Source organism: Calonectris borealis, chromosome 2 (assembly GCF_964195595.1).
Source record: "Calonectris borealis chromosome 2, bCalBor7.hap1.2, whole genome shotgun sequence".
NCBI lineage: Eukaryota > Metazoa > Chordata > Aves > Procellariiformes > Procellariidae > Calonectris > Calonectris borealis.
The window spans coordinates 66,907,760-66,934,885 of record NC_134313.1 but is presented as its reverse complement, the minus strand read 5'-3'; the positions used below and the strand labels follow the sequence as shown (position 1 = coordinate 66,934,885).

The 27,126-nt window shown below is 34.9% G+C and overlaps 1 protein-coding gene across 14 annotated transcripts in view; it reads right to left on the bottom strand.

The window, feature by feature from the left end:
• Positions 1–27,126, bottom strand: part of ZNF236 (zinc finger protein 236) — a 92,986-nt gene that overhangs the window by 28,346 nt on the left and 37,514 nt on the right. For 12 of the 14 annotated variants that reach the window (XR_012672402.1, XR_012672403.1, XM_075142201.1 and 9 more), the window contains 15 exons: positions 25,549–25,752; positions 23,776–24,001; positions 21,671–21,943; positions 19,289–19,492; positions 15,911–16,055; positions 12,747–13,007; positions 12,242–12,492; positions 11,440–11,541; positions 6,291–6,442; positions 5,047–5,153; positions 4,801–4,952; positions 4,485–4,697; positions 3,784–4,063; positions 3,221–3,324; positions 1,363–1,728 (listed from right to left, as the gene is read on the bottom strand). Coding sequence is in view for 12 of the 14 variants with exons in the window: in XM_075142201.1 (XP_074998302.1) it covers positions 1,363–1,728; positions 3,221–3,324; positions 3,784–4,063; positions 4,485–4,697; positions 4,801–4,952; positions 5,047–5,153; positions 6,291–6,442; positions 11,440–11,541; positions 12,242–12,492; positions 12,747–13,007; positions 15,911–16,055; positions 19,289–19,492; positions 21,671–21,943; positions 23,776–24,001; positions 25,549–25,752 (3,040 nt within the window). In the remaining 2 variants the exon portion in view is untranslated. The remainder of the gene's footprint in view (positions 1–1,362; positions 1,729–3,220; positions 3,325–3,783; positions 4,064–4,484; positions 4,698–4,800; positions 4,953–5,046; positions 5,154–6,290; positions 6,443–11,439; positions 11,542–12,241; positions 12,493–12,746; positions 13,008–15,910; positions 16,056–19,288; positions 19,493–21,670; positions 21,944–23,775; positions 24,002–25,548; positions 25,753–27,126) is intronic. The other 2 variants (XM_075142198.1, XM_075142202.1) reach the window with 2 other exon arrangements.

Sequence of the window (27,126 nt, the reverse complement as noted above, 5' to 3'; positions counted from 1 at the left end):
CAATCTGCTTTACAATGCACCCAAGAAATACCTCCTCTGGGCAAAACGCAAATCACTAATCTCGATTTGAGAAGGCTCCTGCCTCTTTCTAGGAGATATGAACATGCTAAAGACTCCTCCTTACTGTGTTCACTCAAAAATCCAAGCGAACATCAGACAGTTTTTAATCACAAATTTATCACAAACAGTGCCTGTCAAGTAACATTTACCAGTATCTTCTGAACAACCAACAGTTTGCTGGTTCTGGACAACAATTTAGGTTAAATCAGGTAAGCTGGAATGACTACAGTTAAATATGAGACTCATACATAACTGTGAATTTGTAGGCATACCTTCAAAATCATAGATATGTACTGAAAAAAGTGCCAAAGTACAGAAAATCCAAGTCTCACTTTCAAAAGTGATGGACAGACAGTCCAAGACCCACAATTTAAGTAGTAAATTTAACAGTACTAGGGAATATTTCCAGACACCTGAACACTATTCTTCTCTTAAAACTGCACCCTGTCCCAACTTTGCCTGAGGCCAGCTAGCACTACACGAACAACTCCTGAAAGCAATTTAGCAGTTAGCAAGGATCATTCTGAAAAGGTCATTTACTTGCAACATGAAGCACGTTGGATATTCTGTGCCAGTTGGCCTCAGAGTCAAAGAACGGTTGTGGCACATTTAATATGCTAATGCAGCTGTAGTCACTGTCAATCGGTAAGACTTAGTAAGACTTTGTATCCTAGGCATTTAATTATTTAGCATACATCTATTTAGCATATTTAGCCTACACTAGTAGTTTTTTGTATCGCTAAAGTGTTTCCTTGTTTTGTTTTTTTTTTGGTTGGGTTTTTTGGGGGTGTGTCGTTTTTTTCTTTTTATTTTGGACCATTAACTACACATGTACAGCAAAGCATGTGCACTTAAAACACACTCTTCATTATTTATGTAAATAACTAGCATAGACAAACTTCTCTTTCTCTATGACCTAATGCTTGAATACAAAATAAATCTTATGGAATGGAAAGCTTACAGAATAACTGTTTCGCTTCTCTCCTTTTTAAGAAAAGGCAAGAGTATTATCAGAAAGAATACACGTAACTCCAGCTCTTTGTTATCTGTATTTTCCTCCTTTCTGCAGTGTAACACCACAACAACACTGAAGAGATCTTTTTAGGTGAACTGCATACATTTTCCCCTTCATTCTTAAATAAATTTATTTCTATTTATGTCACCACCGTGTATCAAATCACGAATTCAGTACAACTCTTACCTCTTTGGAAGTAGTGTTTGGCATAGTTTTCTGAACTCTAATACAAAGCAAAGTTCAGTACTTGATCTCAACACCACCACCAAAAAGTAATCAATTTTTACCTGACACTGAAGCAGGCAGGATAGCCTGGCCCACAAGTCCTTGCTGAAGTAAATTTTGATCAAACTGACTCGTCAAAACGGAGTTATTCATGATGAAAACATTAGGGTCTGTTGAGGATGAATTAAGAAGACTGACTGGTTGTAGTCCCTCAGCTGAAGTACGGGCAACAGGCTTCCTAACTTTCTTTGTCTCTGGTTTATAATGACACTGTATGTGGGTTTTTCTGCGCCCTGAAGTACGAAACCGTAAATCACAGTGTGGACATTTAAAGGGCTTTGCTCCTGTATGCAGACGCATGTGGACTTTTAGACTCCCTTTTGTAGAAAAAGAATTACTGCATACATGACAACTGAAGAGCTTCTGGCCTGGAAAAGTTTCAAAAACAGAAAGATAAGTGATAAAACCTCTAAAAATCAATAGCACTATACCAACAATTCAAAAAAATACAGATTCTTCACTCATTTGAACAGAATAAATTGGAAATAACTAGCCTTTTTCTTTACAGTTTTGGTTGCTTTTCAAATGAATCAAGGATCTCAATGAAGGGTATCTTAATTTTTTCCTATTTCTAAAACTTAATATGCTGTTAAAACTTTCATGCAGAATCTTATTTGGTCACCTTGATGTCGCTGTTCTCATCATCATCTCTCACCTTCCTGACTAATCAAGTTGTTTGAACCACATAGTGCATAAAACTGGAGAATTAAAAGTTTAATCTCGACCTCTTGAGCATTTGGCTTCTCCTTACTTAGCCACTCGTTTCCTTTTTAATTCCAGCAGCTTTATTCTTCTGTTCCAGCCTTTACCTCAATACTGACTAGTATTACTGGATTGCAAGTAAGAAACGAATAAAATTTGTAAGCGAGATAATATTCTAAAAAAAAATACCAACCATCTTAAAGTAATCTAGAAGTCCAGAAATCTGGTCTATACACACTCAGTTGTCTTTCTCTGCTCTCCTTTCAGATCGCATAACATTTAAAAAAAAATCCTTGGTCTCAAATGGAATTTTTAACATCCTACAAGTAACAACAGTTAACTATGGAGTTCGCTTCATTAACCATATGCGCAACTGTAAAACTCACAAAAAGCATAATGTAAATATCTGGCAGAAAACATGCCACTGTAGCTGAAAACTAATTTTTGCATTTTTGAAAAAAGCTTATAATGCACCTTTGCAAAACTGTAGCCAGTTTTAGAAATTAATTGGTTTAGGATTGGGTTTATTACAGAAGTTCAATGGTAAGAAGAAAACAAATATGAAAGATTTAAAGAGATTTTTTTTAATTTATGCAAAATTGGGGTTGAAAAATACTACTAACTAAAATCAGACCTCTCTCAGGAATACAAAGAAACTACTGTAAAAACCTAAATATTACAGAAATCAGGTTTACATTCAATTTGCATGATTCAAATAGCTGAATACTCAAATTTTTTGTACTCTTTCAATCTACTTAGCAGCACAAACATTAACGTTTATAATTTTTTTCTTTAACTTAATTTTATAAAATCCTCCAACTCCACCCTCTTGCTCAGGAAAATCATTTAGCATTGAAATGCTACCACAGATTTGAAATTAAAATATTATAGATACATACATAGTTTTTCCAGGAGCTAAGACTATGACTGCTTTATAAGCCTAATATGGAAGGCTGTAATAATATGGTTTATTAACCAATATCATAATATAATTCATTTGATGATGCAGTAAGTACCAAATTTCACCTAGCACTGCCATTCATAGTGCCATTTCCGAGATCACAGTGAAACATATAATTCCTTGCAAAATCTTTAGTTAAAACAGCCTGTCAAGAAAGTAACTGGTTTCTAAACAAAGACATTCAAAATCTTACTGACCTGTGTGCGTTTTAACATGACAATCCAGAGTGGATTTTACAGTGAAACTCTTTCCACATTCTTCACACTTATACGGCTTCTCTCCAGTATGGATACGAACATGCCTAAGAATTCCAGAATACATCTATATGTGAATTTCTACTTTTATGTCAGTTTGTAAAAATACTTCTTTTGTATCTTACTGATTTTAGAATTAAATACTTGTATTAACATTACATTAAGCACAACTAGTAAAGAAGATTATTTAAGCATTTGCCATTTTTCAAACTGATTTTTCCATGTTTTTATATGCAAATAACAAGAAAAAAATAATTTATTCTAAAAACTTCATAATAATCATTTTAGTACTGCAGGAAAAGAAATACGAAAAGGCTGGTTTAGTCATGTTCAGAATATATAACATTTTGACACATATTTTTAAACCGTTCTGAAAAAGAAGAATGTATGTAAATATGAGTCAAACTTTAGCTTAGGCATAAAAAAGTTATATGAAACTGTTACTGCTAAGTTTCTGGTGAACAATTTATAAAATTAAAAATACACAAAACTTTTCCATTCCTTACCTGACTAAATCACTGGGTTTTTTAAAGCTTTTGGGGCAATAACTACAACAGTTGGCATATTTGGGCTCTGCTTCCAGTTCTGCTTGCTTATCTTTGATCTCACTAATTCTGTCTTTCTCCGCAGCAGACTGGACAAGAACTTTTTCTGAGACAGTGGCACTTTCTCGAGGTCTAATCTTTGCCAGTTCTGCTGTTTCTTCTTCTGTAAAAGTTATGACACCAGGACGAGATTTTCTGGAAGTTCTTTCAGAGTTTTCATCATCATCTTCAACACATCCAACTATTAACAAAAAAAATACACACATCTGTTTAGTTTAATCTTCAGCTGAAACTGCATAAATAGAAGGGTTTATTATTAAACACATGGCCACTACATCACGTGCTTGGACTTAAATCTCTTTCAGAGGTCTAACTACTCATGTCTGTATTTCTTTTAAATAAAGCTGGATTTATAATTCTTATTTTTACAATAATCGAATACAGGTATAAGTAATTTAGGACAAAAAACGTCCTACTCCTGGAAAACTGATTTCTTTAAACAATTTACATAACAGAGCAATTTCAGTGGCTGTGGACATTAGACATTATCCATGCTGGAATGCTAATTTTTAACATTACTGTTACAGCATTCATGTAATCCACTGAAACATTTGTACTTGTGTTGTAGTAAGGACTGTAAGAGTAAAAATGAAATAATTTACCTCCCCCTCCTGTTTCTGTAGCTGTTGCTACAGCTGAGGAGACTGCCTGATGTTTTTTCATATGTTTTTTGCAGTGAACAGTTGTTCGAAAGCTTTCATCACAGAATGGGCACTTGTAAGGCTTCATGCTCATGTGAGTTGCCATGTGCCTCGTAAGGCTGCCATTAGTTGTGAAGGAGGTATTGCAAATGCTACAGCTGAATGCTTTAACTCCTTAAAGTAACAGAAACAAATAAGTAGCATGCCATTTGTTTAAGTTTACTTACAAAACCCAAACGTGAGTTAAGCTAACATAGAGCTGGTATACTCTTGTTACCTGTATGAGTCTTCTCATGTGACTTAAGAACTCCTGAGGAAACAAAGCCACGGCCACAGAGTTGGCACTTATAAGGTTTCTCACCAGTATGCGATCGTACGTGTTGTTTCAAATGGCTGGATTTCTTAAAACCCTTGTTGCAATATTCACATCTATTAAAAGAAAATTGTTTTCATTAGTTGCGTATAGTTACTAGCCATAAAAGATTTAGGTTCTGTCATAGAATTTCCTGAAAGTGTAACAAACCTATACGAACGCCTGCTTTGATCTTCATTATCCTCAAGAAAATGAGGCCGTTGGGTATGCAAGTCAAGTTCTTCTTGTGATGACTGATCTTGTATCAAGCGAGTAGTCTAGAAATCAAAGCCTCAAGTAAATTTCAGTAATGCAATACTGAAATAAAGTCACACAAACAGGCAAGAAAAGATTACAGCATTTACAGTCGACTAAAGTAATCAAAATGATGCTTTCATCAATTTTTTACAAGAAATTAAGAGCGCAATATGATACCTCACTCGTTCATAGTGAGAAGGAAAGCAGCAAAATGTGCTCCTACTGAATCAGAATAAACAGACGACGTGGTGCACTTACACGTCTCGAGTCTCGTAGATTTTCTGGTGTTTGAGGGGTTAAATTTAACACTAAAGCAGCCATTTTAAACAGTATGAGCCTCACACTCATAAGTAGTAAAATGCACAGTGGTGCTGACAGACTTCACTTCTTTTTGAACAGGTTCTTCCTCTAAGCAAAAACTGTCACAGAATAATCCTCAAGAATGACAGCACGTTGTAAGATTCGAAGAGAAGAAAACTCCGAAGTACGTAGGCTGAAATTACTCAGACTCTTCCAGATCCTAAAACCCACCTCAGTTCTCTGACTGTCATTTGCCCTTTGCAAACAAGCATGAAGGGACAATAATTCATGCAGGTCATCATAGTAAACACATTATCACAGATGGTCTTCATGCTATGTACTGCTACCATCACAGAAAGTTATATTTAAACTATGTTTTAAGCAATTAAGCTCTTTTACAAATTTAACCAGATGAGAATCACGGAAGACCATCATACACTGCAACATGCAAGCTCCATGAATGATCACTACAAATTTGTAATGTTATTTTTATTGCTTGATCATATCTATACCCATAGAAATTAAATAATTAGGACAGAATATAGTGCAATAATGTAAAATTATTTTATAACATTAGGTCCCTTCCTTAGTATTAGACTTATGATCCAACTTCATAGCACTACATCCTTTTTTAAACCTAAAGCATCAAAACGTAAAACTCGTTTTTAGAAACATGTAGCCAGGTCACTTATCCTCCTCCCTGCCCTTTTGTTTTCCAGTTGTTAAACATAAGCAATCTAGAAAAGAAAACACGAAACTCTTCTGACTTCTCAGTTTACCTAATCACCAATGAAATAGCTCAAAGAAACTCATCACTGAACACAGAACAACGAATTCTGCCTTCCAGCAGTACTTACTACGTTAATAGTGTCTGTATTTGGAACCTGAAGAAGGGCTGGTGGATGGTAACTCGTTGAAAGAGCCTGAGATTCAAGTGTGCTTGAATCCTGTAGCTGCTGTACAGCTGGAAATTGAGTCTGTTGATTGTAGCTGTCATTCACTGTAAAACCTGCCAGAAATTAAACAGTCACAAACCTGGAAAATACACTGAACTGGACTTTGAATAACACCACACTTCTTTGAAGATTACCTTCAAAAGAGATTAAGTAGTATTGCCATATAATAAGACTCATTTTATACTCTTCACCGTTGAGTGGCAAAATACACAAATGTTTCTGGCATCTACGTAATATGCATAATAGGGTTACTTACCATTAGCTGGAATTCTATTGGAAAATCTCCTCCACAGAAAAACACTGTTTGAAGTTTCTTCAGGGTGCCACAATTACCTTAGAGCCATTGAAATTTTGAATTTCTTGTATGTAAGCATGCATGTGTCAAACAGGTTGACCCATCTCCCTTTATCCACGTTGGTACCACGCTCCCTTAACTACACTGGAAGCCGATCACAAGGATGCAAAGCTCAGTGGGGAGGATGGCGGGTGAGTGGAGGAGATGACCCAATAGGAGAACTCCAGTTTCTGATAAAGTAACCCCATTTTCTCCTACTTTGGATCTCCTCCACATATTCCCACTCTTTAGATAATAGTAAAGTAGAGCCTCTCAAAGGCAAACTGCAAAGTAAAAAATAAACATATTTTTATTCACATTTCCAGTATGAAGACCTGAAATTTTTATTCGGTTTTGTTCTTCTGAAATATCAGATCTTAATCACCTCCTTTTCTAAATGAATGAATGAAATGATAGTATCAATGATTCAGAGCTAGGGAAGTATAGCTCAGATTGCAGGGTTTTTTAACGCCATTAGAGATGTCCTTTTATCAACCCCTCTAAGCCCTAATACTTCTAATATAAAAAAAAAAAAAATCAATGTTATGTGGAAAAAAATGAAACCACAAGTATCAGCAACTAAGGTAAGGGCAGCAATTTTACTATTTCTGTGCAGTTTGCCTTTAGTGGACAAAAAGGGTGAAGATTATGAAAACAGGGTAGAAAAAAAAACCACATCAGATGATCACAGCATCAAAGGCCAAAAAGCAATGCTTAAAGAATGTTCTGAATTACAGTATATCAAAAACTGGGATGGGTTAAGTTTAAGCAGAAATTTTCCCAAAAGACATTTTTCACAGCAGAAGAATACTGTTACCAATATAGGAAAAAAACATACTTGTATGCTATTGCTTACACCATAGAATGAAAACTAACAAATGTAAACAAATCTTGAAAGTATTCGTCAGGTTGTAATTTATCACCAAACCTAATGCTGCAGCTTGTATATTATTTTCTTTCCTAGAACTATCAAGATTACAAGAAAAAAGATTCAGCAAGCTGAACCTTGCACCTCATTTACTCTTAGTGAAATGACAAAATAAAAAAGTAGCCTGAAGAACAGCGATGCAAAGCTTCATGGTGGTAAAAGGACTGCTAATTTCTATTTTCAAATACATTTTAAAAGCACCTTTATGGAAAAATGGTATTCCCACTACACTTGATGAGAACACAAAAAAACAAGCCTCAAGAAACTGAAGCAAAAGTGATGCCACTTCCATGCCCTACATGAAAAAAAAGGATGTAACTATGAAATGTACAAAAAAACAGCTATCTAAAAAAACTGAAACTTTTTTTAATCGGTAAGTAATTTTTACTAGCTAAAAAGGAAAAAAGAAGTTACTATACCATGACCTGTTTCACTTCACAGTGTTTTAATAAAAGCAGTTATTGACATCCTGAAAAATTTCCCAGGATCATGCAACAAAATGTTCAGGAAGAAGAGATCTGAATATAGAGGTATTCTGGGACAAATTGAAGAAAGAAATACTACTTCTGAAAGTAGTTCTGGAATAAATATAAATCAACGCTGTAACAAGAATATACATAATGCATCCCCATTTTGCTCAATACCTAGTACGAAGGTCAATTTCCACTCAAAATTTTAAAAAGATCTCACAATTTTGAGCATGCTGAAGGCATTTGCTACCACCACACTATTTCTACAGAACAGCATTAAAAAACCAAAAAAAAACCACCAAAAAAACAGATGTTCAGTCTGAGAGAGAGAGAGAAATAAATTTCAGAACCTTTATTTTCTGCTTTTGTTTTCATCATTATATATTGTTTCCCAGAAGCTTTTGCTTAATCTGCAAAGAACAGAGAGCATCTTCAGCTCTGTATAATAAGGGGAGTCTTTTACTACAAAGTCCTCTAAACTTGGAATTGGATTTTGTGTTATTTCAGTACAAGTAATCATTTGCATTGCTTGTTTTTTCTTGGCTTTAGGACATCACCCAACCTATTCTCTTCTACATTAACAAAACATACTGAAAGAATAGAATACTCTGGAAATCAGTTTACTAGTGGAAAGATGTGTCTTGCACATGAGAATCAGAAAACAACAGTATGATAGTTCATAGCAAATACAGTATTTTAGTTTAGACAAGACTTGAACGTCTTTACCGACAGATCACTTGAATTCTAACATTACAAACTTATCTACATGTGCATCTCTGTGGGGGTCAGCGACTAGCGATTAAATGTTCTGCAGGTTTGCTTCCTAGGCAACTTTTGGAACCAGCTGAACAGTACTGACTGGAATCAATTTGTAAACAGTTACTGAAAGAATCAGAATTCCAACTCTTGAGATTGCAGACCAACTTCTTAGGAAAGCAAAACAGCAGTCTGGTGGCAAGGGTATATTTGTATGGGCTACAGAATAACGGTATTTGGACTTCTTGTAGTTTTTCAAGATCACTCTCCTATCACCACTAATTGAATTATTAACATTCAACCATGCTTACAGGGAGACTTTAAAGGAAGAAAAGGTGACATAATCTATATGAAAACACATTTGGTGACAGATGATATTCAGTAACACAAAGACATTTTTTGATAAAAGATCCATTTGGTTGTTCTGACCTCACTAAAAAGTCTTCAAATGAAGACGCCTGAATATGTAAACTACAAAGAACACCGAAGTCCTTTTTCTCAGTCTTCAAGTCTAGCTCGAATGAGTAATAGATTATGATACAGCCGCACCCTCATAACATCTGCACTTCTTTACAAGTCTGAACATATCAAGAAGAAAATCTATCTGAACAAAACAGAAATTCTGTAAAAGTACTACAAACAAACCTGAAAAAATAAACAAAGTTCTGATAGGTCTGTGCAGACCTAGAGATCAGCCTCATCTGTCTGAAATGCAAAGATTTTCTTTTTTTCTTAAACAAAGGAAAAAGAAAAATCAAAAAACCTACTGAATATTTTTAAAAACTCCTATGTTGTTTTATTAATAAACACTGAGCCAAAATATTTCAACAAGAATACAGCCTATAAAAATCAAGGATAAAAGAGACATAGTGTTTTAAGCCTGAATGTTCTGCCTAGCTGACAGCAAAAAGAAATTAGGAGCATGAAGCACAGATGCAGACATAGGGAGAGGGTCGACCAATTTAACGCATGCATCCGCGCAAATGCTTACCTACCTGAAATTCAAAAATTTTGAAGGGCTCCAGGATCTTCAAGGAAACTTCAAAGAGTTGGGAATCTGTGGATGAGATTCCAAGTAGAATAGGAGACATCTTATACAAATGAGATTTTAAAAAACCACACCACAAATGTTCTGATTCTCTGTACCAATTTTATAATGTACCGATGATCAGTCTAGATTTCTGATGATGAAAGAATTGGTTTGTGAGATCTAGAAGAGTCTCTCCCCTCCCCAAGAAATCACTCAGTATTCAAAATTTATTTAATGGAAAACATACACATTCATAGAAACTGAAGATAACAAAACGAGGTTTATGTATTGGATTTTCAAGTTCAAAGGAGCCATAAAAATCCCAACAAAAACGATCACCACTCTTGAGAGTAACACAGAGTGAAAGGTTGCACTTTTTTTGCTGTAGTCTCTTTTCATTCATTTGGAAAACTGTAAAAGGTAACCAATGAAAATAATCCATAGGGTTTTAACAGGACCTGGTTCAGTCTTGTTTAATAAAGGCGGAGACTTTAATTTTTTTTTCTCAATTACATACAAAGCAGCACAACCTAGAGAATTAAAATTGGCAACAAATTATACTATTTCTTCACAGTGTCATGCAACTTAGCACAATTACGTCTTTACAAAAGGCACTATACAATTAAACAGGGAATGAAATTAAGAACACAGAAGTTTAAGCAGATAGAATACCAATTACTGGTACCAATTATATAAACATGAAGTTATTTGCTGGAGTCGGAAACAAGGAGGAAGAGACCAACTGGTCATCTAGTGAGGTATGCTTCCCAACCAAAACAAATGAAAACCCCTTGAACACACCCCTCTTCCCTGCCCACCCCTCCTTACCCCCCCCCCCCAAAAAAAAAAAAAAACAAACCAAAAGAACCAAAACTAGTAGCTTCATATCAAGCAACAACTCAAGAAATCCAGCAGTGAAAAGCAAAGGAACACAGTCATTTCTTCATTCTCTGCAGGCTACATAAGCCTTACACATATTTCTCAGTATTTTGTAGGTAAAATAAAAAAATAAAAAAGTTTCCAAATGTTTACAATCTCTTAATTTGTTACTTATGTAGCTTTATAAAATACAAAAGGAAACTGCTTTGGTTAGGTGACAGTATGCTTTTTACGTGATTATATTTTGCACTGTCTTTTTCCATAATGAATCCCAACAGCTACTCAATCAAACCTTAGGCCGCGTTTCTGATCATCTCAGATTATAAGCATCTATATTTAGGGGGAAAGTTGTGTAAACTGCCTACTGCCACAGCACTTCCAAACACAATCAAGGAAAGAATATGAAATGCCTGACTATAAACCCCATACTGTAATGACTAAACATTGGCTCATAAAAGCAAAATCTATTTATATTTAAGTATTCAAAATATTCTACCAAATATAGTTTCAAAATAGTAATTTAAGAGAAAGTTTTTGCAAGTTCTCTGCATTGCAGTTACTTTGACTGTGGATGTCCATTTTTGAAATGCTTTATGATAGTTACGCTGTAAAGCCAGATTTATAAAATTACTTTAAAAACCTTTATTACTAACCTTGTGATAAGCCCTGTTGATCAAATGGCTGCTGTGTTATAGCTTGTTGTTCAAACTGAGTGATGTTTTCCTGTAAAGCATGCTGGGATGTCACAAATCTATCTGAAATGGGGAAAGGAAGAGGAGGAAAAAAAAGAAAAAAAAAGAAAAAAAAAAGAAAAGGAAAAAATATCAAGAAAAGAAGATGTACTTAACTGGATAATTCAGTTTTTCCCAAAAACTTACATTTCATATTCATGTGAATTTTTACCGCATTAAAAATAAATAAAAAATTATTAGCTGAATAGGTATTTAAATCTTTGCTTACTGTAGGCTTTATTTATATTCCTCTGTAGTACTTGCTAACTCATTACACCATGAAAAAGAGCAAATAAGCAAAAACAAAATACTTTGTTCCACTACTACTAATAGAATAAGTATATGAAATATTTTGTATTCTCCCACCTCAAAACACAAGTATTACTTCCTAAGTAGGCTCTATAGCGTGCTTTTTGTTAATAATAGAGGTGATATGGTAAAGTTTTCTGTACATAGTATTACTTTTCTCTATATTTGTTTAGTAGTTTTGTTTGATACAACTAAATGGTGCAAATTTTTATATTTTTAACAGTAAACTTAAACACCAATGAGTGAAAGAAATTGTACAATATACTTTAAGTAGTTAGCTTTTACTCCATGTGTTTTTCTAGTTGTTTACTTGCATTGTCTTGAAACCCAAATAATTGAAATTTGTCAATAAAAAGTTATTTGAGAACTTGTAAGCTTACCTCATTATAAACCTTATCATATTTCAAATACTCACCCTCATCTTGCTCTAAAGGCTGATCAGCCAATTGTTGTTCTAGTGCTGTTTCTTCTGTGCCTACTACTGGCTGCTGGTCTAACTCTAAAATAGCCTGCTGATCTGTTGCAACAGCTTCTGACTGCTGTAGCTCATCACTTTCAATCTCCACTTGCATCTGTGTAGAAACATGAATGCTCTGCTGGTCTACTGTAGAATCATCTATTGAAGCAGACTGCTGATGCTGCTGGAGTTGCTGTGCAAGTTCATACCTGCAAAGAAAGGTAAGAAGGTCTTTTTGTGGCTTCAGTTGGACAGTTACCTAACAATTTGTGAACAAATTTTTATTTTATTATACACCATAATTTGCTATACCTTCAGAGCTACCTAAGTATTTGCTACCTGTAAATAAACTTCCTTATTCAATCATTAGCATCTGCTACAGAGCAAAGCTGCCTTTCCAAGTATCTTTAAGGAAGGGCTACTGAAATACATTGAATGATGCATTTAAAAACTGTAAACATACCTATGAGTCTTCATGTGTTTTTTACAGTTTAGTGATGTTTTGAATGTTTTTTGACAATACGGACACATATATGGTCGAAGGTCATTATGGATCCCCATATGTCGCCTGAGGCTACCACCAGTAGTGAAGGCCCCGTTGCATATAAGACACTTAAAAGCTTTCAATCCAGTGTGTGTTCTAATATGTGCTTTCAGAACTCCAGCTGACACAAAACCTCTTCCACACTGAGAGCACTTAAATGGCTTTTCACCAGTATGTGACCTGTTTAAGAGAAAGCAGAAGTTAAAGTAGACTTAACAGTTCGATTTACAGAGTTATTAAAAAATTACATTTTAAAATGAGCAAAATAAACCAAACTAAGGTGATTGCTGTATGGATGGAAGAGGCTCAGTTAACAAAATCTAGAAATTAAAGCTTTAATAAATTATAAACAACCTGCATGTCATCACTGGCAGGGCTAGAAGTAATACTGTCTGACAGTTTTAATTATGTTCTACAGTTCGATCCCCTTTTCTGATCATACTTTGCCTCAATTAAAACATTTGGGTTGAATTTTTCCATGCCAGATAATATACTAGTTCTTCAGACTAGTATATTATCATTCACATGTATTTTCCTCAATTCAGCTAAAACAATGTCCACAATAGTTTGGAGAAAAATATACGGGCCTCCGTATATAGTATTAGATACTAGTATTATATACTATTACTATGTTTAACAACAAAACTTTTGGGAAAAGAACTGTGTCCACCCTGAATACCCCCTGAACAAGGCACAACACAAGTACAACTAGTCTTTCAGACTGCTATGTGAAAACAATATTCAAGGGGGGAAACTCTCTCGCCTATACTATCACCACATCCCACTCACTATATCCTTCCTTCCAGAGGTGCTAGAGGAGTTTCCTTTTAGGCCTACATTGAGGTATAAAACAGACTGAAGGAGAGGTTAGGAAGTGGAACGGAGTGCAATGAGAATTTTAAGGGTTACGACTCTAGCATCCCAGGAGTGAGAGCTAGGAGGAAGGCAATGTGAATGCTAGGAAATGGAAGATAAAGGAAGCAGGATTTACTAAAATTCGGAAAAGTTAGGGATGGCTTATGATTACCGTAGCCTTAGAAGTCTATGACCACCACATCAGATGCCATAATAAAGAAGTGTGACAGATAGCAAGATTACTGTTTTGCCACCAACATACATCTATGCAAATCAGCGGTAGGGTATCCCAACCCTTCCTTGGTGTGCCTGTGGGAGAACCTGACACACTATTCAGTCACTGCTCTATTGAAAATACCCCTACTACAAATTTCCCTAGGTTTCAGAGAGGGAAACAAGCTTTCTAAGCAACGATCAGCATCATTCCATGAAAACAGATTGACCACGCAACTGTCAAGTCTAGTAGTTTAGGTATAGCAATACCAATTTACAAACATGGAAAAAGAGAAAAGTTTCCAATTCCTCTACAAAACCCCAAACAAACCCAACCTAAGCTAAGCTTCACTCAGTACTCTGTTGCAAAGATGAATCAGAAAGAAACACAATGGCAAGTGATTGGTACCTCCATCAAATCTTTGTATCTTCAGTATGGGAGAAGAAAAAGAAAGATGCACATAATAAGTAATGAGGCTTTTAAAGATAGTTTATCCTGAGCTGGTGTATGTGTATACCCAACAGCAGAATTAATTCAAGCACAGGCATTTGAAGAACAGAATTTTCAAACAAAAAATGTATTCTGACAAGAAAAAAAAATAATTGTGAGTATTCAGTGCATGTAAACCAATTGTTTAACTAATAAGCCGTTCATGTTCTGTGTAATTAAAACACTTTCCATTTCTATTCAAAGGATCCTGACAAAAGTGTGAAAAAGAAAAATGAACTAGGCAAATCAGTCAACTACATTTCTCTAACACAACTGAAAGATGAAAAAAAATATGAATAAATAATGCCATCTTTAGGCAGATAAGGCCCTCTTTAGTGGCAACTAACATTTTAACGGTAACTAACCACTGACAGTTACACTCTCTTTAAGAAAATAGAGACAAGTGTGAAACACAATTAAAATCAACTAGTTCAATGAAGGCAGTAATGATGCAGACCAGCAACATTTACTAATTTAAAATTATTTGGATTTAAATCAATCCAGCTTGATTGTGTCTACAAAAGACAGTGAGAAATCTAGGTAGGATATCACAAAAGGAAAAGATGTGATATTGCAAGACTTCCTCCCCTCCCGTTAAGACAGCATATAGAAACCAAGAACTGTTTCGAGCCAGTTTGAGAACTTACCAATACAGAACTTGATTTGTAAGGAGAACATGAGGAACTCACCACGATTTGAATTAGAGACAGTGAGAAAGTGGTACAGAGCTTACATTGCAGAAACAAGCAGGTTGCCATCTGCTTGTTTGGAAAATTTCCTTAGATCCTAGTAATGATCTTTGGTGGGTTTTTTCATATTTTCTCCTCCAGTTATTCCTAGTTTATAAATCAGGGAGTAATGTTTGATAACTCAACTAAATGTCAAAGCTCACTGCCTGTAAAACTGCAACCCAATCTAACTTTGAAGCTAGCCTTTCTTTCAAAAACAAGGTTGGATTAGTTACCTCCACTGGTCCCCCTCCAACCTAAATTTTTCCTGTTACAACCACAAGGTCATGGAGTAACAAACACCTACTATATGGAACCTGAACTAAACTTCAAGGAAAAAAATGATCCCCAAGAATGTTTACTTGATTATAATGTAATCTGAGTTCTTTTAGGTTTAGTACACAGAAAACAGCACACAGAACAAAAAGCTGATTTCCTTCCCCAAAAATAGCAGTTACATACAAAGCAGATGATCTGGAGTATGCAATTACAAAATTATGACAAGAATTCACATGCAATGCTGGCTATTTTCTATGCTTTTCTATAGTTCAGGGAAAAAGAGTCTGAGTGTTAGTAAGCTAAACTGCACACTAAACACAACCACTTCTATTGCTAGGACTGCACATAGGTATGAATTAGTCCAAAATCTCCTCCAACTTTACCAGAAAAATCAATTATCACTGGTTCACTACTTAGAGACGGTAAAAAAAGAAGTCTTTTCAACGAACACTATATAAATGTCATGCTTTTCCATAAATTTATTACATACATTTCCTTTCTTCTTTGTATTATTTTACCTGATGTGTTGTTTAAGATGACAAGATTTTTTATAGGCTCGATGGCAATAAAAACATTTGTATGGTCTGTCTGCATCATTCACAAAATTATTGTTAAAATAATTTTGGAAGAACTGGCTATTCCTTGGGATTGGCTGGATAAGACCTGCACACATAAACACACATAAAAAGGAAAAATTAATTGGTAAAGTTATTCCAAAGTTGCAGTAGCCTGAAGAGCTAGTATTTGAAAAAAAAAATGTGACTTTTAGTATGCAAGAATGTAAAGAAAATGAGCATGTTTTCAGCACTTATTTAAAATTACGCATGCATCTATTTAGCATTATACATATTATATTGCACATGCTATCTATTTTAGTGATAGCTCTTCTTTTATCCATAGGTCCACCTCATTACATTAAACCTCACCTATGTCCAAAAAAAGCATTAACTTTAAAAAAAGTTGACAGTTACGAATTCACTAATCAAATAATATTTTGCTCTTCCAACCTCCACCTTAACCAAGTGACATTAAATACTGTACCCCACATATACATTATAACTTGACAAATATTTAATATGCATTTTGTGAAAATGATTATGTATGAAGATATATATTTCCTTTACTTAAAGGATAAAAGAAGTCCATTAAAATTGTTGTATTTGTACATCATCTACTTGGGCTAATCAGTCAGTCTTGCTGATTTTCTGGGTACCTCCACAAATTTATTGGGAAAAAAAAGCCCCAAACCTCAAACCAACTTATTTAAACAAGTGCCTTTTATAGACTGTTCCCTATTGTTTTGGAAAATCAGTTAAAAGTTCCTGCTACTATATGTCCAACTGCTAATGCAAGAGTATGCTGTCTCAGAAGCAGCCAACAGAAGGGCATGATCCCAAACACCGTGACAGAATGGGAACAGCAGTAGACTTCTCAAGTAAAAAAAAAAACTCATCATCATTCACACATCTGTGAACTCAAAAATACTCATCACAATACTAATATACAAGGCTGAGGGAGTGATGTGAAGTTTCAACAAATATGCAAAAGATCCCTTTATGGTCCTAAATATTCACCACAACAGCCTTTTATGTCATCTTTTCTTTCTTCAGACTGCTTCATCTAGCATGCTCCGTTTCATATTCAGAAAGGAAAGCCTGAAGTGTTTCTGCTGACTTCCAAATGTAATTGAAAAGAGCAGAAAATAAGAGCATAAAAAATTTGAGGAAGAGATGGCAACAATGAAAAAAACAAATTTCTCTGTCTCAGACTTGAAAAAGTTTATGTATATATATGTATGTTATACATATATATTTATAATCATATATATATGCCAAAACTTCCTTCACCTTCCCTAAGTAACTCAGTTGGTCTAGTAAAAACATTTTATCTTAAAACAAAAACAAAAAACAAAACCCCACCAAAAATCCCCCACAAAAAACAAACCAAAACCCCCATCAAAACCAAACCCACGACCCTACTTTCTAAATTCCTTCTGGCATCCTTCTGTGATGATAATTAGTAGTAGTGTTCACGACACTGCTACTATGGAGATGACACAAGCCTTTGAAATCAGAAGAGAAGGAACTCCATATGACAAATATTTACTCTCAGTTATTTTTGATCATATAAAAGCAGAATAATTCAGTTAATGAATGACAGCTGACTAACTTGTGAGCGTATCCCAGGTTACAATGGTTCTGGTCTGCAGAAATTCCTAATAACATACGTAACAGAACAGAAATAACAGAAATTCCTAAAAAAACACTTCCAAACCATTTACTCAACCTGTTCAACTTTGATAAATTACACATTTTTCCAAACTGTTAGAATAATTAAAGGTGGCTCTACATTGGATATAGCAAGTCAGCAAAATAGTTCCGAGTTCTATAAAAAGATATTTTTCCTCCCATCAGTCCCATCTTTGGAACCACAGTACAGGCTAGAAAAATTACAATAATTTTTTACAATTCCTAGTCAATACATACCATCAACTACTGGAATAAAATGAAACAAACATTGTAACAGGTAGAGAACAATTTGCAGACTTTTTTATACACTTTGAGAGTAATTTAAACTTTTTTAAAAAGTAAAATATGTACCAACATTTATTAATTTTTTTTCTGTCAAAGGTGCCACTCAAAGATTAACACTAGTACAGAGCAACAATACTAGTTTCTTGACACCTCTACAAGAAACAAGATTTTTTTTCTAGGAACAGGGGAAATATTGTCAATGGGTTGAAAAAAAACATGACACTTTCTAGACAAATGGTGGAACTTATTAATTTTACATTGAACACTCCAATATCAGCAGAGTTCAGGTGTTATCAGTGCCTGAAGGAAACAATTTTTATAGTATTTCTTTTTTATTAATACTAATTTTTTTCCCACAAAACAGATTTTACTGCACAGATCTTAATTGATTGCTTTTTTCTTTAAAATCAAGAAATAGGACTGTATATGTTTCCAGGGTCCACTCAAGAAAGAAATATTGTGTGATCTGAATATCTGAGGCTGTCAGCTAAGTTTTCTTGCTACTCTGAAAATTTAAGTTTCTTACACCTGATACCAAAATAGCCACTACTCTTGCCTACAGTAATTCCTGGAAGCAGTGAAAGCAAAAGGATTTTTAAAGAGTGATAAAGATTTTAGGCTCAAGATATTACCAATATAATCTTCTACTATATAAAGATGACTACACAGCAGACAAGGCAGGGGTTGTTTGGTGAGTCAAACAACAACGAAGAGTAAACGCCTTCCCCACTACATTGACCTCTACTGGACAACAATACATATTGTCTTGAATGAGCTGTACAACAACTTGCCTTCTTCCAAAAAGTGGTTTTACATAACGTTGTAATAATTATTCTATAACAGAATTAAAATAACTGTATGAATTCTCTATAGCATGTTCCAGAATTATTCTGCCCTTTTTTGAAATATTACCGCTAATGATTACCACTAATTCAGTTGATGTCACAATTATACCCAATACACTAAAATCTTTTAACACACCAACTCATTAATATATGTAATTTGAATAAACATGATCATCTCAAGAAGAATCTAGGTCATGAACTGTCTGTCATCTTTTCTATACCAACAGTTTAACAATAGTTAAATTAAACTCCTCTCCTAATGTAATGTGAAAATGCATACGCTTTTTCTCTGGTAAGAATTATACGATTTCTCTGTAAATAAAAAAGACTCTTATTAATTCTAGTGCAAGCAAACTATAAAATATGGCACTTTTCTGAAGCCTGATTATTTCCGATAACTTCTTTCAAAGTGCATCTTTCTGAGTAAGCTCTGAATGTGTTTGCTTGATTAAACTGTGACCTCTACTTTCCAGTGAAATCCAAATGTCAAGAAAGCATGGATTTACTTGCTCTTTACCTAAATCAGTTATGAGTATGGGCTCTTGCAAAGGAATGTCTGGTACTGGAACACTTGTCTTTCCTACTCGAACTTTTGCAGGTTTACGTTGATGTCGCAGCTTTCTTAGTTCAGTATGTTTAAAATGTGAAGCAATATGAGTCTTCCGGTGGCCCGATGTTCTAAACTTTTTATCACAGTGAGGACAAGCAAAAGGCCTAACACCTGCAAAAGATTAAAAAAAATATTAGTTTGTGATTTTATTTCCACTGCCCTAGAAATGTAGCTTTGGAATACAGATTCTCTTTTCTGTATTTTCTTTTTTTGTTTTCTATCAGGGTGTTAATTGTTAAATAGGTTTTCAAAACAGATACATAAAATCCAATCAAAAGTAAGTTATAAAACTGCTGAACTACTAACTGGTTGTAACACATCACTTTAAGCAAGCTTGTTATCAGGAAACTGGATGATGCAAAAGTGACAGCAATTTTCAAAGGGTTCCAGAAGCTACCCTAAGAATGGCAGATCACAGGTCAAATGTCCTTCCGAAGCAAACTGTTAAAAACTGTGAGAAAAAAGAATCAGCGAACACATAGACAAATTATATATAACAGGACAAAACAGAGGAACAGTGATGTGACAAAGTTTAAAGAAATTCTAGATCGGCCTCTGAAAACATCAATGCTGTTTGATGGCAGTCAAAAAAGCATGCCAACAGGAATTATTAAAGAAAGACTTTTGCAGTGGAAAATCCGGTAGAAATCTGTCCTTGGAAAGATACTGAAGAACTTGGTAAGTTACAGAGACAGGCAAAGCTGATGAACTTTCAGCTTTTGTTCAAGGGGAAATTTGTGACTTAGAAGGCTAGGAAACATGACTGGGTATTATGAAGAAAGCTCTATAAAATCACAGGTGGAAAAAATGTACAAGAAATAAGAATGAACCATTCTTCACAATACAGTAACTAAATCATCATATGAAACTACTAAGCAGAATATTTAAAGCAACAGAAAGTATTTTACTCAACATGTAGCTCAACATTTGAATTCATTATGTTAGATTGTTCTAGTAGTAAGTTCACATGGGTTCAAAATTGATTAGCTAAGTTCTTTGGAACAAAAAAATCTACGAAGTGCTGCTTTTTGCAGAGGTACAGCCTGCTTCATAAAGCCCTCAACTCAAAGATTAACAGAAGCTAGTTGTACGCTGCTAAGAAGCATTACTGTAGGCTTCCCCTTTTCCACACGTTGCCATCAGAGACAGCATACGGGGCTGGATGAACCTCTAACCTGACCCAGTAAGCCTAACCTGCTAGACAGAGGAAGAAGCAAACATCTATGACAGGAAAAACAAGTGTGCTGAATGATGGCTAACTACATGCTGGAGTTCCATAAACACTGGACTACCTATTTTTCAAGCCACCTAGTGCTTTTGGCACTTTGAATGAGTCTGACTTCTCAAATAAAGTAAGGTTGACTTTAAAGTAACAGAAAAAATACTGGTTTACAAGTTTACAAAAAACAAAGTGAAAAACTTTCTGCAGATAAATCCAACATTGATATTTCATGGATTAAAGGCATCTGACCATAAAACATATTAAACATCAAATGCACATAGCCAATGAATGATACTTTTGCAGAATGTAAATACATAAACAGGAGTGAAAGGAAAGAGCAGCACATTTACGAGCTTATCTTGCTGAAAGCTTATTTACCTGCAAGAACAAAGAAAGAAAAGCGGAAAACAACCAGGTAGTCCACCAGGAGTGAAAAATTCGTTTTTCTCTATGCAGAGGATAGAAGTTCAGCCACAGAAAACCGGTACTGAAGACATCATGTATGGTGTAAACAAGAACCATATGAACAGAGGAGTTTTAGGGTATGCAGTGTAAGATACCGAAAACAGGTAAGTTGGTAAAAACACCAAGCAACACCTTCATTGAAGATAAAACAGGAAGTAACCCAATAGTCCTGAGTGATACAGTGAAATTATCAAAAAGTGTGGGGAAGGGGAAGAAAGAAAAGATGCAGAGTAAATATGAAAGATGACTGGGGATAAGTAAAATCAGAACTCAAATTCTAAGAGTATGACTCTTTAGAAAGCACAATTAAATACACTCACAACAGTGGTGTTGTTAAAAAGGAGCAACAGCTGACTCATCATCAGAAAACTAAATGTCCATGGCTTTTGTAAGAGCCCAAACAAAGTTCCAAAGCCATGAAACACTAGAAAGCTATGACAAAAATTTAAGTTCATCATATAAGACACTAAAACCAGTTCATTCTCTGATAGATATCAATGACATGATAGACATCTCTACAATTTAAGCACTTCACATTGTCTTTTTTCATTCAAGGTCTCACCCACATCATAGAAAACACAAAAGCAATTTTGAGGCCTTACCTGTATGTAGACGAATGTGAACTTTTAAACTCCCTGAGGTGGAAAAGCATTTCATACAAAATTGGCACTTGAAAGCTTTAATGCCAGTATGTGTTTTTATGTGTGCTGTGAGAGTACTCTTAACAGCAAAGGCGCGGAAACACTGGGGACACTTGAACGGCTTCTCATGGGTATGAATGCGAATGTGGCGCACTAGATCACTTGGTTTTTTAAATTCTTTAGAGCAGTACGGACAAACATGCCACCTTATTCCATTTTCTTCACGTATAGAACCTAAAATATGGAACAACATCAAAATGAATGTATTTGAAACATTTTAACAGTTCTTCAAAAATTCCACTACACTGACTCCATTATACAAAGCAATCAAAACACAAAAACATTTTGTGAAATAGATGCCATTACAAAACACTTGGTAGACACTTAACTTCTCTATCAGATACATCCTACTTCACAAAAATAGTAATGGGCTGGAATGACAAAAACAAAACCCAAAAGAATCCTGTTCAAATTAACATTTTTAGCTACTTCCTTTTTAAAAGGAAGAAGGTTAAAAAAAAAAAAAAAAGAAGAAAAAAGCTAAGAAATGTCTGACTTCACAGAATAGAAAGAATGCAATTTGTATGCCACCTAGAAATACGGAATGTAGGTGTAATGCAATATAATATACCAGTTAACTTATAAATACCATATCTAACACAAAATTATCCAACAATGAATATAACTCCTCAACCATAACCACAAACTACTTTAAGTACTAAACACTTATCTAACTAATTGGATGAGATACTTTATATGGCCCTCTCTTCTGCAAATTCAGACTTATATTACAATTTATAAATTTTTCAAGGAGCAAAAATTCCATAAAATGTCCTTCTGAACGATTTACAGCTTAAGGCTACTTTTTCACATAAGTTGTTTTATGATCCAAGAACCTTAAGCTCTGTCCTAAAGTCACAGCATACCTTTTCTCAAAAAAAATGACAAAAGAAGCTTCTAAATCTTATCAAGGTTTTTTATTCATATATGCTGTTCAGTATCATATATTCGCTTGTTTAAATCAGTTCACGTAGTGTTTTTTTCTGTAAACCATGTGAATACACTGAGGTTATGTTATTTTATCAAAAAATAAAGGTGATTGTGTTTGACTGTACAGCAGTGACCTTTTATTTTTATTCGCAGTCAGAGTTAGAGAGTTGTTACTGTTACACCCAAGGAACAAAATAGTTATTATTACCAGAGGAAAAAGTTAATGTTGATTTTTAGCACAGTTATGCTGGAGAAGATGTTTTCAATTTGGATCAACTTCTGCATCCCTTGCAAAGAAAAAAGCAACATCAATGTATCTATGAAGTTACTATGGATAAAGCTAAATGACTGCTTATTACAGAGCTGTCTCCACTAGGACAGCCATTAAAGTATGATGGCTATACTTGGAACAAACCACTCCTAGCAACCTTAAAGCTTGGGCAACGTTAACACTAAAGTTGCATTTAAGCAAATACAGAGACAAAATCCAGACTTGCATACATACAATACAGTAAGGAGGTGGAATATTAACATGCATTTATGGTGACAATATCAAATCAGTACTGTGATTCCAAATACAGGTAACATGAAGTATTATCCACAATGCCAACCTTCATCCTTCCCTAAATGGACTAGATCAGTGAAAAATCTGCACGAGGCAGCAGCACTCATGCACTTCTGCCTCTGTGAGGCCTCTTCCAAAAAGGAAGAGTAGAGCTTGCAAGAACTCTCTGCTCCAGGTCACACCATGAAATCCCAAGGATGATGGGGAAAAGAGGGAAAAAGATTCATATTCTTTCTTTTTTGACCTCCTCCAAAAACTCCACTGATCTAAATCCAGAAGATTTAACAGTGTAACTTCACTTAATGCCATTCTGACACGTTTTAGTATCAGTATAATGAAAGTTATAAATGCTACTATCACAACTTATAATATACTGTTTTTAGATAAAAGTAGATGAAGTTTGTAACTGATCCACAATACATTTTGGGAAAACCCTTTATAAAGCCATCAACACACCCACAAATACTGTAGTCCTTACAGCACAAAAGGTAGCAAGCAGTGGCAACATTACCAGGTAAAAACGGTGATTTTTTCTTAATAACCTTTTTTTCTTTTTTATCCAGTTTATCTGTAGTCTCTTGCTCCTTATCTTGTTCTGCATTAGAGTCAGCCTGATGATTTGAGAGAGTCTGGATGTCTGGGTTCTGATCCTGGGCCCCAGGAGTCTTAGCCTGGCTGCAATCAGTAGAATGTGCAGAGACAGGAATCGTAGACAACCCACTGTTCTCTAAAGCTTGCTAAAAGAGAACAAAAATCTTCTAGATTAAGAAAGAAACATTCCACAGTTGCTCCAACTTTTCTCAAACAACTACGTAGAAGATATAGTGCAAATATAGTGAAAGGAATTAAATGTCTCATCCTCCCTGAATTTCAGATTTGCAAAAACATTCTTACACAACACTGACTTCTGATTGTCTGTGAGATTTTAAGTGGGATTTCCTGCACTAATACATGTGCCAACAACTGCCTTTCAGAAAAGTGCCATTGTTTCTACAGAATCAAGCATCTGCCAGGAATATATAGTTATCTCTCATGCCTACTACATGAGAGAGTAGTTCCCCATGAAAGGTCAAATTTGAAGCCCATCAGCTTGTGGAGAAACCATAGATGATATAAAGAAAAAGGAAGAATGATAAACCAAAGAAAGGCTCGGAAAAGCTCAAAAGCCTCTTTTAACAAACCAACGATAACCATCTGACCAGGGCAAGAACTATGTACTCATTTTTATGTACACCTGGAAGGGACTGGAGTGTTGGCACCTTTATGGATACTATTGTGACTGAAAAGGCTCTGAATCAAAGATCTCAAACACACATTTAAGTAGCAGTGTGCAGATATTTGATCGCTTGAAAGAAAACTACATTTTATTTTGTGCAACGATATGGCTAGTGATGCTCATACAATAACTTAAAGAGCCAACCTCAAAGACGGACTTTTTTTTTAATAGCTATCAAGACAATAGTTATGTTTTGTGTTTAATTTGATGCAACTACACATCACATTCCAGACGTTCGAGAACTCAGCACAGGTTAACAGGTGAACCTGCACATAGCTACATGTAACATTCGGATCTTCCAAAAAGAAATTTAAATGGTACTTAAAAGGATAGAGATGAAAAAATAGCTTAAAGGTTAGCAGGCTACCACCAACACTAAAAAAGAATAGTCTCTGCCCTGCTCCATTATGCAGTGGAGGCTGCAGAACAAGCATAAACAGTTGAATTACTGCCCTGCATCTCTTCTGTTACATAGCATCTCCTGCTGCCAGTATCGAGGACAGAATAATGGATTAGACAAAACATTGGTCGACCCAGGAAGGAATTTTCTTGCACAAATAGGAAATACTCAAATAGCCCATTAGAACAGGATAAAGGCCCTGTCTCATTTTTAAACCAGATAAAACTATTTTTCCCCTCTTAAATGTCATCATGTTTTAAGCACAGCGTAACTTAAGGATGTGCCACAAGCTGCTTCTAGGCAACAGAAAAAAAGCAAGCCAAAGGGATCAATAAAATGTCCATGTATGGGTGTGTACACTCAAAGCTTTCTTCTAGGTCATGTAATCAGTATCTATAATCTTGCTTTTGTAATATTATACAAAAAGATATCTTGGTGCGTTCCACACCTGTTCAGTAGATCTTTACAATTCTTTCTTGACTGATAAATCATTTAGAAATGCAGAAGGAATGCTATCACTGAAAATACTGCGAACGAATTTCACTAAAATAAAAACAACGAGAAAGAAACCACTGAACTGTAAAGCTCTTCCCACACACAGCTCTTACCTGCAAAATATCTCTATTGATTCCCACTGCAATGTTGAGTTGTTGACCAGGTTGTTGAGGCTGGTTATTTTCTACAGGACCTGGTTCTGATAACTCAAGGAGCTGCTGGATGACATCAGTTACAGCCTGCTGACCTTGATGTGCAGGAGCTGAAGACACCTGGTTTTCTGTCTGTTGAAGAAGCGGAGACCGAAAATGCGTGGCCTGAAATATACAGCAGTACATTTGTAAAGGAAGGAAGATGCAAAGTATATATGAACTCACCTGTTCAGCTCCCTTATCTGAAATGTCTGTTAACTGTCCACTACAAGGATGTCCACTTGTATAAGACACAAGGATTATACAGAGCTGTTATTCAAGGTCTGCTCACTCTGCTGAAGAATTGCTTCTGTATATCCCTTTTCTGGAGTTCTTCCCAAGCTGCGTAACTGTAAGCTTACAGCTTGAATCAAGTGTATCATATCTACTGAATCTTCAACAAGTTTACAAAACACAGGGATCAATTACTGAATTCCACATGTAGAGGCCACATGAAAAGTAATTCCAAAACAAATAAACGGCACTGACATGGTATCTTTTTAAAGTTCACATTTAACTAGCAAGTCCTTTGGAAAAATAACCTTGTATTAGTTGAGATTTGTGTTGTTACACCAAAACATTTCAGAACAATCAAACTAATAACTTTTTTCCCATCAACTTTCAATCTTCTAAATCTCTTAGCTTTAGAAGAATCTCTTTATACTCTAAAAATTTAAATACACGTGGAGCTGTGTCAAAATACTAAAAAAAATATTAAAGTCTAAAAATCAAGTTTCTTAATCTTTGATTTGATAATTGTATCTTAGGCTACCTTAGTAACAAATATGAAGAAAAAAAATGATAAAAAACCTTGGTATTTCTTTTCAAAAATCAGAAATAAAGATTCCTCCTGTTCTCCTTCATTTATAAACTTCTCTTCCTTGTAATGAATAGACTGCCTAAGAATACCATTACTGAAACGACTGCTTTCAATCATTTATTTTACTGCAGAAAAAAGAGAAATATGTATTTATATAATGGCTAGCCCCATAATCCTGTTTCTTAGAACACACTGGATATTTGCTTCTAATACTCACTTCTGCTCTCTAAAAATAATCACTTCCAGGCACACGCACACACACAAATATACATACATATACACACATATACATATATATAAAAATATACACACATATACATACATACATATGTATAAAAAAATGCTATCTTCTTTCAGATAATTTTGAACAAATAATCATCTTAGGCTTCATGTGCGTAAGATTTCTTCCAATCTGAAAACTCCCCTGAGATTTTCTTTACACTTTCACATTACACTGAACAGTTAAAATGACACTGTCACTGTATTTGAGGATGGTTACAAAGAAATACATTAAGAAAAATCAGCTTGACTCAAGTTATGTCTTGTGAATTTGATGAAGTATTCTTAATGCCTTCTCATGAGACGATACAAAACAAACCCTTATCTCATTTCTCTTGCATGCATGCGAGAATAGCACTTGCTGTTTTGCTGATTTAACCATTAGTTCGTCCTTTTTCACC